General features: G+C 42.2%; 1 protein-coding gene across 1 annotated transcript in view; it reads right to left on the minus strand.

Annotated features, from left to right (window-relative positions):
* Positions 1 to 15,824, minus strand: part of AMMECR1 (AMMECR nuclear protein 1) — a 72,343-nt gene extending 56,519 nt beyond the window's left edge. Inside the window, exon 1 of the mRNA XM_021547858.4 lies at positions 15,355 to 15,824. Within this exon, the coding sequence (XP_021403533.3) occupies positions 15,355 to 15,809 (455 nt within the window). The 5' untranslated portion in view covers positions 15,810 to 15,824. The remainder of the gene's footprint in view (positions 1 to 15,354) is intronic.
* Positions 15,825 to 16,273: the final 449 nt, after the last annotated feature.

A 16,273-nucleotide genomic window follows, 5' to 3' on the forward strand; every position in this document is an offset into this window, starting at 1 on the left:
TGCAAGAGTCCCATCTTTCCCCAGACCACATGGGAAGATCCTATCCCTTAAGCCAGCTCTGGCATTTAGCATGCTAAAAGACTCAGCAAAAATGAGTCTCAAAACTCAGCAAAAAACAAACAAACAAAAAAAAAACCATAACAAAAAGCAGCAGAGTATCTGCTGCTGACTTATCAAGCAGAAACAGCACAGCCAGCATGCACTGATCAATGCAAGTAATTCAAGGGAGGGTGTGGGGCACATCTATGAGGATGTTTTGTTTGTCCTGGACATGGAGCCTCATCCAAAGGCTGCATTTAACTCACATTACTTCTCCAAACCAGCAAACTATAGTCAGAGCATTAATTATGCCTACAGTCATCTTGGTATGCGAGTGAAGTCAGATTGGGAAATTGCACCCCAGTTCTATAATGTCATTCAAATGGCTTGCAGGACACAAATACACTGTATGAGACAGTCAGTTATGCAACACTAACAAGATTAAAGAAAAACAAAATTCTGAAAGACCCATTTAATCTCAAAAACACTACAATGTTTCCACAACAAAGCTTAAACACTTCCTTCTAAAATTAAATACTCTCTCAAACACCGCATGAGATGCAAGCAGTCTCTCATAACTATGTAGAGAAACCTTCAGTGAGATCTCTTCAAATGTCAAAACTGAATTTTAAAAATCATCCTATCAAACTGAAAACTCTGGAAAATAACCAGAGTGCACTTTTGACACATCAAAATCTGTGTGCTCATGTTTTGGTTTTCTTCACTAGACATTTTTTGAAAGCAAAAAGCTAACAACATCTTCAAAATTAACCATGAAAATGACACATTTCTAAAGCTAACACAAAATACAACTGCACTGCACACCAGAAAAGTATATATATAGCATTTCAAAATTAGTACCAGGAGTTCTCTGAAAATATTGTATCCTACAACTGCACCACAAAAATATGTGTAGTGTTTAACTTAATATAAATTTTCAAGTTTTGCTAAAAACAGGTTATTTGATGTACTACCAAAAAGCCCCAAGCCAACTCACCACTGATGAGCAGGTCCCATACAACCACAATTCAATCATTCTAGGAATTAGCTAAAATAAAACAGCTGCAGACCAAATCACTGGTCTAAAGATGAGTATTATTTTGTTGTTATTAAATTTGTATATTGGCTAATCAGTGACATTTCTAAAGGTCAAACCACTGAAAATTTATCTTTACTTCAAAAACCCTAAACATTCAACCATCCTACTGCCTATTTTTTTTTTAAATCAACACAGGTAAGGGTAGATAGCTTTAAAGGTCTATGAAAATCACCATAAATCTCTTGAAAGCAACAGAGAGGTCCAAATTGCTCCTTTTTGGACTTCTCACTGCAATGCTTCAAGATGCCAGATCTCCTATTTTCACCTCTTCCAAGGCAGAATAATTCCACTATTGTGGCACCTTGCTCCCTGACCTCGGCTCTGGCAGCTGGAGGTTGGCATCAATTTTTCTTTCAGTAACCTGGGAATGGTGGGTCTACACTGTGACCAGCAAGATTTACTGAAAACTAAAGCATGGATTTATACACTGGACTTTGCTCAGGTACAGCCACTGTACAGCATCTACCTCATGAAGAGCACTCTGCTCTGTGCCAGATCACACACGAGGTAGTGGCGTGTTCCACCTCATGGTGTGAAGTCAGACTTCTCTGATCATTATTTCCAGTTTTAGCTCCATAGAGGATGCCACTCCCTCAACTGCATCCAAGCCTGAAACACGTGCAGTAGTGGGCATACTTCAGCTGATAGGGGAAACCTAAACTGAGATGAGGAGGAACAGCAGGATGACCATATAAAAACACTGATAAACCACCATGTTACCAGCTCTAGAAGCAAAGATCACCTGTATCACTTCATTGGTCTGTTATCTTGATTTTAAAAAACAATAAATAAATAAATAAAGCAACACAACCCACCAAAGTGCAGCTTTGCTTTAAAAGTTCACAATTTCAAAATTATCAACTTGAAGTCTTCTGCCATTTCAATGTAAATGTGGAAGCCACAACTCTCCCTGACACCTCAGGGTGAGCCTGTCTTTCAGTTCCCCGCTACTCCCTTTCATAGAAACTGTGCTCCTACACTGCTTCATTTCTTTGCTGCCATGAAATGGTGTGCAAATAAAAACTCATTTTATTAGGTGGCTGAAGTAAAGCAGTAAAGGCTCCAGCACCACTACTCTAAAAAACATTGCTGCTTAACATATACTTTGTTTGCCATTTGAATCCTTTCCTTGAGTTTTATTTTGGCAACCTCTCCTGTTAAGAGCAAAAGATACTGTGTTCAGAAAACCAGTATCCCATTCCCTGTTCTACATGAACAATAGCAGAGTTATGGTTCAATTCCAATTTAGTAAAAAATTACTTATATATATAACATTCTCCAAATTAATTACCTCCACAGAGCTCTGTTACTGACCAGTATTTACTTCTATTTGTCTCCATCTCAAGAAAGTCATAAATCTTACTCAAACCAAAAGCAGACTGGAAAGAAAGGTAGAAGTTTCTCTGTCAAAGCAAAACAATTTATTAAAGAACCCCCAATAAGTAAGGTAGTAACCCTGCTAGACCCAACCCATTCAGAGAGCACCAACTTGGGCATCTTTGAACTCAAAGTGAAACAAGTAATCTGCTCAAGACAAAGTCTATCAGAAGGTGCCTAAAGACAGTTCATCTAACAGCCCTCAAAAATAATAAACTTAATCTATCATCACTATTCTCCAAAACCAATCTTTCTTATACAAGAAAAGCATCAGTGCCACAGATTAAAACTGACTTATCCCGATATTCAGATACAGAATTCATTAGTGACAGCACTTAACTTCATGTAAGGAGTTATCAGTAGATCATTACTAACTACCATGGTTACACACATGAGGACATGAACAACTTGGCAATGATTGCAGTATCAATTAAAAAAAAAAAAAATAAAAAAAAAAAGAAGAATTTTCAGGCAGGAAATAAAGATGGTAAGATGATATTGAGAAGACAAGCTTTGTCACATTATCTTGATAACTTGAGACTTTCAATGGCAAAATTACTGTCTTTATTCTTGAAAACTTCATGACCAGATGATTTCTCAATCTAGAACATATTACCAAAGCAGAAACAACCAAGGACCAGGATTAATGCCACCTATCCATCCCCTGAGAAGGTAAAATGCCACATTGATGCCTAAAGCCCAATTCCACTCCAATGAACTCAGAGGGACCTTTTAAACTTACTACCAAAGGCAATGTGTCACATATATCTTATCAAAGTAATCAAGATCTATCTAAACTATTTGGATTGCCTGCCCCCACTAATCCTATTACTGATTACAATAATGCCACATTACTCCAGAAAGTGGAAACCTTACACTCTAAATCTAAAATTAATTCACAGTCTTTTAATATCCGTTTTGCTCTTCTAACAGTACTGGCATTTAGTTTAAAGAGTTAATTTGTGTCCCTTTGTCTTTCTCTTCCTATACACACATACATATGCACAGACAAAGAGATAGATACATATAGACATACCAATATGTATGTACAATATATATATATATACATATACCAATATGTATACACACATACACACCTCTCCTCAATCAAATTTTGTACCTTTTAGTCATTGTTCTGATCCTCTAAAGCAACCCAGCCCTTTTCACCTTCCTTTGCAAGATGATTTCACACTCTCAAGCACTCTGGCTGCCCTGCTTTGCAAACACAAGATGTCTTTCTCCTGAGAGCAGCAGAACCATAAACTTTTACGAGTAAGCTCTCAGCCACTCCCTTTTAAAACTGTATTTAGAACTTTTATATTCTTACTTATAATTACTCTTTAAAATAGCCACCTGCCCTTTATAGATCTATAGCATAATGAAAGCTAAGCAATCTGACAGTCAACTGGAAATACCAGAAAACCATTAAGGAGAGAAAAAAACTCCTAACTTCCAGAATCAGTATTTATGTACTCCTGAAGTACATGGCATTGTTCTAAAAAATACTGATTTTCATTCCATTTCTAACAGTATAGCCCCTGAAGTACTTAAACCATTCCTGCAAAATAGTCTCTTCCTTCCAACTTCACTTTCATAAAACTTAATTTATAACCTATTCATTGCTAGTTGGGTGGATGAGGTGTTGGGGAGAATTACTGGTGAAACCCATCACTTCTGGCTCCAGATGTCCCAAACTACTAGTTCCTAAAGACTAGAAAAACATTTAGGGAAGTATCATTATAAGGTCACTGCTTGTATTTCCTTGCCACCCTACCTTTTCTTTCTGCTCATCTCCAATTCCAACACTCAGTAAAATCAAGAGAACTTGTCTCTACACAACTATAACTTACTGCTGTAGCAGGGCACGGAATGCATAACCATACCTTCCTCCCTCTTCCGAGTTTCAAAATGTCCATAAAACAATGGTGTTCATACTGCTTGAACAGAAACACAAGATGCAGTATGATTTCCAGAAGGTCTTGTCTTCAACTTGTATTACCAACCTTAAAACTGTCTGAACTATTCTTAAGTATTCACTGAACAGAACCCTAAACTATGAAGGAGAATACTGTGACTATGAGAACCCCAAATGAAAAAACTATTCTGAAAAAAAAATCATTGCAAATTCTGTGACTTATTTGAGAAGCAACAATAGCCTTTAAAGGAGTCAAGCTAACATGAATACAACTGTGATTCATTTCAGATATAGTAGATTACAGTTTAAAAAACGAAAATAAGGAAAAAATGGAAAAAAAAAAAGTGTATGCCTCCAAGTTGCCAATTTAGGCAAAAATATCTTGAGCCAAGTCTGGAGAGCTTCTTGGCAGGATAATCCAGTCAAGAAAAAGAACAATTGCAATAACAGCCAGTTTCTCTCTATACTAACTTGACAAAGAAGAGTAGGTTGAGGTGCCTTATTTTTACATAAAGAACACAAGGTAGAGAGATTGAAGACCTCATTCAAGCTTGTCCACCATAATCACATGGCCAGGAACAAAACAATCCTTCCAAACACCACTGCAGTGATTCATCCTTAAGTCTCACTTGCCTCCTCTAATAACTTGGATACAGAGAGCTGGACAGAACCTGCAAAGCCCCAGAAACACTCAGAGGTCCAACAGCCATTCAGTCTTTTTATATAAGATTGTCTCTTCCTTCTTTTGACTAATCCAATCACTTAAAAACAAGTACAGATCTTACCAGTGGAACCATCTGAACATTACTGATCTCTCTGCAATGGCCTCTTCCAAGAAATTTCTGGCATCTCCAATCCCCTAAAATTTAGTGCCAAGATGTCAGAGACCACTCTGAACTGGCCTAGTTTTCCCTTCCAGAGCAATTTCCATTAAACATTCTACATAAAATGACAACCAAGAAAGTGTATTATGCTTATGTTGCCTAAGTATTGGATGTATATCTGTCATCTATACATTTATATGACCACTGGTCAGAGAAAGAGTAATATCTCACATTGCAGCAGCAGAGTGTTCATCATGTTCCTCTATCTTCATTTACCCTGCCTAGTGTAACTATTTCAGCTCAGGATGAGCAACAATCTGCTGCTACTGAGCATCTCAACACATTTAAAAAAGAAGAAAGCATACTTAAATTAGCAGGATGGCAAAGGGTAGTAGGTAGTCTTTGAGCAGGTTATTCCAAGACATTTACATTACATATGTGAAGAAACTTAACACCTTGAAATCGTGCAAAAGGAAAAAAAGGAAGGGGAAAAAAAAAGAAGCAGCTGGCACCAAACAACCTGAAGCACAGATTTCATATTCTCCCAAAAAGAAGAACTGCTGGGAGCTACTTTTTACAGGGGTTTAAATTTTCTACCTTAAAAGCTAAAGCTGTCCAAGCACAGAAAACTGCAATAATTCATCCTTGAGGTGAAAAGAGACCACAGTGGTTAAGTGTATACAGGAATGCTTGTTTCACTTGAAACTTTTTCCAGTGAATTAAGAAAAAGGTAATTTGTGTTCCATTTATCCTTCTTTAGAACACTTAATTTTTAATGCTTGGGTTTATCCAGAATTCCTTCCCAATGAACAGCCCCAATCTTCATGCATTTTCTCAAATTTTAGTCCAGTATTTTAGAGGAATTCAGGTACTATGGTGGGAAATATCCCATGCGAGATTTCTGCCACCTGCCTCTTCTCCGGTTGTTTATTTTTCAATTTTAGTAGAACTGAATCAGGTCCAGAATCCTGCTCTTATTTCTTAAGGAAGAGTGAGCCTCATTACTACAACTTTGCATTCTATCAGCATCTTATCAGGGATCAGTTTTAATACTACATTACCATTTGGTTCTTCAGTTTGCTTGTAACACTGTACCAAAATAACTTACCTTCTACTGCTTGGCTTGCAGTTTTTAATTTGTGTCAGTGACTTGCTGGAGTTTTGTTCCCCTCACGCTTATGAGATGCTTCAGTTGCAGTTAGTCACCTCCCTTCAGGCACTGCAGCACTCTTTGAAGAGGGCTTCTTTCCTCACTACACCTTTTCTGTCGGTTTTTCAACCACCCGCTCAGCCCCCAGCATTCTCTCTGCAGAAACACTACTTAAGAGAAGATTGGTGCAGCACTTTCTTTGCCTACTTAATGTGGCAGACAAAATAAAGTACTGAAGACTACAAAAATATGTTTTTTATTCCTCATAAAGGTCCTTGCAAGGGACCTTTGCATAGCACATCATCTTCCCCAAAAGTTTATCTTTCAGCAAGTTCATTTATACAGAAAAGAACAGCCTTGCAAACTTGCCATTCCTTGGCAGCTGAACATACCCTTGTGCTCACTTACTGAGTAAGGAAAATAGTGTGGCACCCAACCCTTATATTCTTCCAGTTACCTAGAAAAAGGGGCTGGAAGCAACCAGATTTACACAGGCCCACACTGCTGTCCACCAGTGGAGAATCACATACTTTTTTCTACCTTAATAATACACATAAAACTCATGAATTCTTGAGCTTCACCCATAGAATTCTCATCTCTGTACAAAGCGCCACATGAAAAACACTCAATTTTCAGAAAAGATAAAACAGAAGCCTTACTGACACTAAAGATAAAAACTTATGACAGGGATCCTTCTCCTCCTCTCTCTTTTGTCTCAAACATGGCCCCCAAGCACCACTCAGTAAAGCAGACAGCCTCACAGATGCTAGAACCCATGGTGTGCCAACAAAGCCTGGAGAGGAGACATCTTTGGTGGCAGGGGGCAAAAGATAAATTACAGGAGTATGTCTAGGGCATATATATTACAATCACTGCAGCCCCAGGTTCAACTTTGCCAAAGGTGCCACAGATTTCAAGCTAATGGAAAGAAAACAAAAAAAGAGATTTTATATACCATTAAATATTGTGAAAACTCCATCTTTGTAACACAAGAGTGCTCTGGGAAGACATACAGATCTTGATATGGCTGCTGTCCCAGTGACCTTGCCACAACTCCACGGAGCTGTTCTGTATTCCATAAGATGTCATTCTCATGAAATTAGCACTTTAATAACCCTGGCTGCAAGTACTTAGTGTGGCAAAGCAATATCCACGTACTCACAACAAGCACTGCCTTCCAGGAAGTTACCAGAGCCCCGTCAGCTTACAAAAACTTCAGGCATATCCTCTAAGGCATGGACACAGACGTGCAGACTGTTAGGGGACACCAGCTGTGAAGGGATGACACAAAAGCAAAACAAAAAAGACCTCGGCAAATATGGTTCTGACCAATGGAACAAGAAGGTATGCCACTTCAGAAATGAAGCCCTTTATATTGATTGCTTTAGCCAACACCCCAGTCACAAAAATGAAGGGCTTTTTAGAAAGTCAGACAACTAGCCCAGGACAGATGCTGACTTGTTTATAGTGTTGGATTGATAAACTGCCCAACTTTTGGTCAGTCAGCATATACCAGAGTATTACCACACAGTGAGGAAGTGCAGCATAGGACCAACTCAACAGCCATATTCCATTTGAGAGCTATTGCACTACCAGCATGCTTTGTTATCAAGGACATTTCTGAGAATTTGTCAATTAACCACAGTAGAGCCGCCCCATCTTGTTATTTAAATGCAAACTTTGCAATGCTAAGCAGAGTACCAATCTTAATAACCCACTCCTTGGGAGCATAAACATCATAAAAAAAGTCAAGCATTTTCATAATGCTTTGTTAATGAGGGTCAGGGCCTGACTGGACTTGTTTTGGCCTCCAGCCTAGCAACAGTTTCTGTATTGGCCAAACTCTGATGAGTCTACTATTATTTTTAAATAATTTACATATTTCCTACCTTCCATGGAGACTCCTGCCACAAACCACCAGTATATGGCATACATATATCAAACAACTAACACTTCTATTTCTGAAGTAATTTGATGCTACAGAAAACTTGTACTTAACTGTAAACAGTTACTTAATGCAAAAACAGATAACATAGTGAGCTTGCTCTATTAATTATGGCATGAGTTTTGAGAGAACAAAAACTAAAGACTACATTTCATTCATTAACTGGTCACAGTCTAGATCTGTAAAATAAGCAAAATTAACTAGCCCAGGGTTCCAAATTTTTATTTTCTGATTATCTCTTAACTGTGCCAACATTTCTTAAAAGTGCCAACATTAAATTTCTCTTGTTTTAGTATTCAGTGCTAGATAACATTACTATTATATTTAACTCGCAACTGAAAAGAAGGCAGAACTACATACTCTTTCAGCAGCTCCAAATAAAATACTTGCATTCCTAAATCATTAACGTTTCAACAATTTCTAGCAAAAAATACTGAAGTTAGATGTACGTGTGAAGTATACCAAGTCTAGACACAAAATACATATTTCTGACAGAGTTTAAATGTCAAAACAATATTAAAATCTGAATTGCCATGAAAATCTTTAGCAGGAACATAAAGCACCAAATAGAATAAAGAAAATATGACAAACAATACGAATGTAACTAAACCAAAGGAGGCAATAAAAATGAATGACCAGACTGATGGCACAAGGTGAGGTCGCTGCTGACTCCTCTCCATCCTACAATGAATATGAGAACAATTAACTTCCACAGAACTAGTACTGCAGAGAATCAGAGCACGTAGTATTTGTGGTGACTGCTTTTAGCTAAAGAAACAAAACCAAGGTCTATCCTTAAGACTGCCAATGATTTGATTTCCTGTATTACTACCTCATCTGCATGTAAGAACAACTCATTAAAGTGAACTTATGAAGGAAAAAGTCCTCAAATTACAGATAACCTAATTTGGAGGTTATCATAGCATATTTTCTCAGTTCACCAATCATATCAAGAGGATGAACCTACTGGCAAAGGCAACTTCTTTCTGAAGCCATGCAACCTTATCCCTTCTGTCCTTCTGCTGCACCAAAATGCATTCACTAGATCTGCTTTCAAATATGCTGGGAATTCCCTGCTGAGCACTGCCAGTGCCAGCCAAAATACACATTCTCTACTGTACTATATTTTCAAAGCATCTACCATGGAATGCCACTCTGAAAGAACTACCACTTCATATTCCAACATTTAACATTCAACAGTAAAGACCAATACATGCTGTTAATTCAGAAGAAAATACTGAACCTTGTACAAATCCACATGACCCGCACATGAAAACCAGAATTAAGTCAGACAGACACACAGACATGAAAGAACACTTCCCTGTGTGTTTCCTTGTTGATCTTTGGCTGTGACCAAGCAATCATTATAGCTGTTGTGTAATATTGGACTGTAACAATAAATATAAATTATTATTATTATTGAGTCTGCCACAAAACAGTGCAAGTCTCCACTGCCATAAAACCAAGTCCTACAGAGAAACAACAAAATTTCATATTCCTGGCACTAAGAGCAGTAATGAAAATAGGTACAGCTCAACTCTGTGTAGGGATTGCAGAGAAAGAACACTGCTGGTTTTTTTTAAGACAATATGAAATTCTGAGTTTCCAGACAAAGTTTCAAAGAAAAGCTTGCAAAGAAGCATATACCAGAGCAAGCAAGGAGTTAAGTGCAACATTACCATAAGTTGTAGAGACTAAAGCTGGAGGTCAGGCTGCAGCCAAGAAACAAGAAATTGAGAAAAGCATGAAATTCTATCAACTGCAAGCCATAACATTTTTATTCACATGTATGTGTAAGCATATGTACACACTATAGATAAGTCTCATCTCTTCAATGCCTTACTAGAAAGCAGTGGACAGTAAACAAGAAAAAAAAATTAGCTTTGCAACTGTACAGGAAGATTTTAAGCTATTTCAATCTAAATTACCAGCAATTCTCCACCATTATCAACACTTTACCAAGACACAGTAACTAAGGAAAAACCCTGAATATCCAGTAACCCTAGAACTGTTTCTTTACTACAAGATTAAGTTATACTCAGTTTGAGTAGAATCACAACTTAAAGTCTTTGAGTGAGAAAAATAATGGGCACAAGACCAGCTAACTCTGTATTTTTAAACTGTATTGAATTGAAATGTTTCCAGATTTCACTAACAAAATATTAAGGTAGTGTAGTACTGCTACCCCATATCCTTTCAGATTATGTAAATTAGACCTGAAAACACAATTAAATACTAAAGTCAGGCACATTAAGATGGCTGCTGATTTGCATCTCTGTCCTGTAGCCAAACAAACAGTTGCTGCAAAATGCCACAAGTCATCAATGAAGAAAGGAACAGATAAATTTCTGAGCTAAGTCTTTATCTCAAAACTGGCCATCACCTGGACAATATTTTAATCCAGAGGTCAATCACTGAAAATGGTCAAGCCATACAGATTATTCCTAGCAAAGAATGTGGTAGCCAGCAATACTTCCTCATGTGCACAGGGCTGTCAGCTTCCCTAAAGCATCAGAACCACCACAGGTACAGAGGTCAGCTACAGGAACCACCTACTGCTGCCAGCACAGTCCCCAGACAGATGAGGAAGATGTGAGCCAGTCTTCATTTGGGCATTTGAATACAATTCCCAAAGAGCTCTTCAGATGATTCCCCTTACAAATTGTATCAAGTACAGGTGGTCACCACTAAAATAATCCTGCTCACTAGCAGGAAACCTTCAAGAAGGGACTACAAAAAGCAGACAACTGACAAAAAAGTTAACCTGATGGACTGCCAGACAATGTCCTCTCCACAAAGATGTTAATATTAAAATTAAGTAGGCAAGATTAAGATTTTGAAGCAGACATTGTGCAGGACCAAAACTCAGAAAGATGATTTCTGTGTGCCAAGGGAAATCAGTACAGTGAGCAGAGAGATGAGATTCTAAGAAGAAGGTCCTCCTCACTCCCCACAGCACAGCTTCAACTGAACTCCTCTTCACACAGGTATCTTCCCTCTCTTGTCACAACCTTCTTGCACTTCCACTCACTTTCCTACTAGAAGGGAAACAGCAGTGAGCAAGTGTACACCTTGAGCATCTTCACACTGGTAGACACCTCCTTTCCACTTCCACAATGGAAGGCAGGACATGGTATTGTTTCCACTAATCATAATGGCCCATCTTGTGTATTGCACAAGACCAAACCAGAAAAGCAATACAGGGATAGGAATTACACATTGGAAAGGCAAGAAACACAGGGAAAGAAGGCTACTCAGTTTTCCTTCTCCATAAATGAGTGGGCTAAAATGCTTTTACAACTCTTCCTGCATCCCCTTACAATTCATTTCTATGGACAAGTTCAGTGTTCTGCAACTTTACTCATCAAACTGAGTCTCAAAAACAGTGTCTAGATGACACTCTGTCCTAGAGACAATTGTGTCTGAGTCAGCAATTTTCAAATTTTGTATCAGTGTTCACACTGCCAGAGTCATTTCTACATAACTTCTGCAGCTCAGGAATGAGAGCCATCGCACTGGTGGAAGCAAGACACAGGCCCTGCCAGACATATCCTGCAAAGAAGGGCAAGGGTGGCTTAGAGAGCAACCCAAAGTGAAGTGAAATTAAAGGTACAAGTCCAATTAAGAGTGACAGAATAAAATGTCTGCAGATCCATGGAGCCTACAAGAGGAGAGGGAGTCCATGGCTAGAAGAACTTCCTCAGCCTATTCTCAACAAAACACTGCTGGAGAGATTCGGTATCTTCCAGCTATCTTCTTTTAACTCCATGAGTCACCACCCCCTCCAAACCAACACCTCCCTAGCAATACCCTCAACACCCTATTCTCTTGTGCTTTAGGAACTTCAGAGATAGGAAAATGCCAACTGTTTCATCCATGTATGGGCTGCCCTGGAGTTCAAAACCCACACCCTTTCAAAACAAGCTTTTTGAGTAATTCCTACTGCCTTGAATTTGCTGCCCTGATGCTGTCCTCATCTTGCCATCAGAAAGTCAGAAAAATCCAGATGTATCACAAGCAGGTTTTGCTCTAAAGACAAGATGCCAGAACCCCTTGTCCAAGTGATTCAGCTACCTGCTTTTCTTTGATCATGCCCAGTTTCATTGTTCAAAGACCTGCAAGGAATATGAGTAATGTTTGTGTGAGGATACCCGCTCACAGGTCTTTCATCCTCCCTGTAATTAACATAACTTTAAAAAATAATTCCATACTTTGCATACAAACTCTTATTTTAGGCCACTGCTCTTCGACCAGGTATTTCAGTCTATGGACAAAACCTCCAAATTAATTCAAGGCAGAAAGACGCAACACACATTCACTGAAAAACACCAGTTTTCATTCAGGTTTTTTTTTGCTGTACAGGATGAAGCCCAGCTTCAAAGTCAACATCTAACCCTTGTGAGTTACCCAGTTATACAACTGTCTGTTAATCTTGTGAATGCTAGAAATCATGCTGCCTCTGAACACTTAGCAGGAGCAGTTTACTGACCAAGCTAAAATTTTACGTGTAATACTGAACAACTTTTTCAAAGTTGCATCCCCAATTGCACAAACATAATCAGCTCACATGGCTGCTGAAAGCAGCAGTTCTGCCATCTGTCTGCTTATTCCCACCTCACACTTCTGCAGGCACAAATGTTTGTGAAGCCATCCAATGATCCAGAGAGAACCAAACTCTGAAACCAATCAGGGGAAAATACAAAATTATTGTTAGATAATTTCCTGATTTATACAACCATGCATGATGGCACAAGCATGGGAATAAAAAGAAATTACATTGTGAATTCTAATTACAGTGCCACTTCCTGAAGTCTAGAAGTTCAGAAGTTGATACAGCAACTTTTCACCAAGTCTAGCAACTAAATCTGAAGAACACATATGAATTTCAGAAAAAATCAACTAATTTTACTTAGTTTGCAATTGTGTTGTTGTTAAAGTAAGAAGCAGGAGGAAAAACTTCAAGTGATCTACTGCTTACTAAGAAGAATCAAAGAGCTTACTGGACATCATTTCAGTGCTGAGATCTTCATCCCTGCCTCAGTTTCTTCCACTAATAAAACAGACAGCAGAACTAATCTGTTCAACAAGTCATTCTCCAACACAGATAAAAAAAATGTAACACCGAGGTAATATTGTTACAGAGACACAGACAAAATTCAACTCTCTTACAGCAATGAAAAAGTGAAACAGCAAAAAGCTGATGTTGCAACCTATAGTGGTCTGGGATGGAAAACAGACACAGGACAACGCACAGCAAAATGTCTACTCAGAGCAGCAGTTGCTGAACAGTTTTTATCTACAGAAGGACAGACATGGATTTGCAAAAGACCTGGGTAAAGAAACTCACAGTGGAGTCTCCCTGCCCTCCTTTCATTATTGGTACTCTGATGAAATCACATAGGAGTTATGAAGAGCATATAAGGAAGACTTGCTGGGGTGGCAGGTTAAGTAGGAATCCACAGAGCTGGGTTGTCATGACAGCAGCTGAAAGTATGCAAGAGATGTATAGATCCTGAGTGTTAGAACAGCAAGGACTACAAATAAGATTATCAATATATTACATTTTTAAACACCAAGAAGCATACACTACATCTCATTAATGAAACACAGACTGCACAATAACTGTTTGCACTGGTGAGGGTGCACAAGGGGCCAGGACATATACAGAAAACTTGCACTCATTAAGTACTGAGAAAGCACAGGTTCTCACAAACTTGGTAGTCATGCTATATATAAGAGTAAAAAAGTGACATGCATTCTGGTGGACCAACACAGTCGAGTCTCAGCTGGAGCTTGGAAACTCACCACACGAGCTCCATTCCATTTAAAAGAAAAGTAAAACACTGGAAACTCATTTTCAACAACCCCTTACATTAACTCTACAATCAAACAGACTTGGATCATGCAGCCACTCAGTAACTCATCCCGGCTGAGAGGAAGGAACTTCCTGTCAGAGAGAAGTTACTCCCTGATGTGTCAAGCTCTATCTGCAGCAGCATGCCCGGCTCCTCGGCACAGGCAGGCTGCAAGTGCTGACATGCTGGGCAACACGGTCCTGGCAGGTCACTCCTGAAGGCAGTGGGGCACAGGGCTCAAGACAAACATTGAACAAGAGTGGCCAGGGATGGGAATAAAACAGGCCCCTGTTGGACACTCTTGCAAGGAAGCTTGGGAGGCAGAGGGAGGATGGGAGTAACAGGTGTTTATGTGATCTGTTCAAAACTCTGGGAATTTGATTTGGTGCATTACTCAGGGACTCAGGATGTCTAACACTGGGTGATCTTCAGGAGTCATTACAAATCAAGGACTCTGAACGATATGAGACCAAAGTAACGTTACAAGTGCCTGGCACGGGAAATGTACAGGTACACTAGTGCTCACAAATCTGGGACTCGCACGACAGGGCTCTTATACTGGGTACTCACCATCCAGCACTGGTGAAGGAGAGGCCCGCCCTCATGCAGAACACACGGACAGCGAGAGGCTGCCTAGTGAAGGGGTCCCAGTAAGGACTACTGGTGAAACGAGCGAGGAGCGAGCTACTCGGGGGGCTGCTGAACACAGCCCACCAGCGGGGAGCGGGCACTGCCCACGGAGCGCGGCGGCCGGAGGTGGCCGCGGAGCCTGCCACAAAGGCGGCCGCTCGGAGCAGGGCGCTGCCAGAGGTGTGAGGGATCACGGGGGAGATGTCACCAGCGAGCCCGGTGCCCGACGGGCCGAGAGGGGCCGGGGGGGAGTCACCGAGCTGGGGGGCAGCGCGGCGCTCTCCGGGGCGAGCCCGGGGCGGGAGGGCAGCGCGGCTCCCGGGGAGCGGGGGCGCCCGCGGGCCGGGCCCGGGGACAGGCGTGGGGCCAGGCGAGGACAGCGGCCGGGCGGCGGCAGCGGGGAAGGTGCCGGGCGGGAGGCGGGAGCCGGCGGGGAGGGAGGGAGGGCGCCCGGCTGGGGGGAGCCGGGCGGGACGGGCGCGCACGAGGCGCCCACGCGGGCGGTCGCGCCGATACTCACTATGGGTCGTTGGTGAAGCGGGGGCTCCGCGGGGGCTGGTATCCGTACAGGTGACAGTAAAGCACATCGAAGCAGAAGCAGCACATCTCGGCCGACACCACCATCTTCCTGCAGCCGGGCCCGCCGGAGCCGGGGGAGGCGAGCAGCGAGGAGGCCGGCGGGGAGAGGCCAGCGGGGCCCCCGCCGCAGCTGGGCGGCAGCGGCGGGGACAGGGCGCAGCCGGCGGCGCCCCCCGCCAGCCCCCCGATGCCGTTCAGGCGGGGGCCCCCCGGCGGGGGCAGCGCCCCCGGCTCGCCCCCCGCCGCCGCCGCCCCGCCGCAGTGGGAGCCGCCGCCGCCGCCACCCGGGCCGGCCGAGCCCGAGGGAGGGGAGCTGGAGAGTTTCTGCTTCTTCACCCCGCAGCAACCCGCCGCCATCTTGGAGCCGTCTCCCCCCACGCAGCGCTTCCGACCCATGGCGGGGGGGCCGGCCGGCCGGCCGGGGGACGTGCGGCGGCCCGCTCCGCCTCCTGCCGCGCCCGCTTCGCCTGCACGGGGAGGGGGCGGGAGAGGGGAGGATGAATGAGGAGCGGGAGGGGAAGGAGGATCGGCGGGGAAGGGGGGGTGGGGGGAAGAGACAGAGAGAGCTGCGTTAGAGCGACCCGGTGAGCGGTCCCGGCGGCCAGGGCCGGGCCTGAGGGGCCGCGCGGCCCGCAGGTGTGGCGGCCTTTCCCCTCCCCTCACACGCTAAGCCGCCCCTCTCGCCTTCCCCCCGCGTTTTATCTCCTCCTTCTGCCAGGGAAGTGGAGCAACTCCACCTCGCGTGCTAAAAAAAAAAAAAAAATAAAAAAAAGAAATAAAAAAAACCCACCACAGACCCGAGCTCTGCAGGCACCGCGCGGCAGGAGCAAAGCCCATGAGATGGTTAAAAACACCCCGCT

This window comes from Lonchura striata, chromosome 4A (assembly GCF_050655825.1).
Source record: "Lonchura striata isolate lonStrDom1 chromosome 4A, ASM5065582v1, whole genome shotgun sequence".
NCBI classification, from domain to species: Eukaryota; Metazoa; Chordata; class Aves; order Passeriformes; family Estrildidae; genus Lonchura; species Lonchura striata.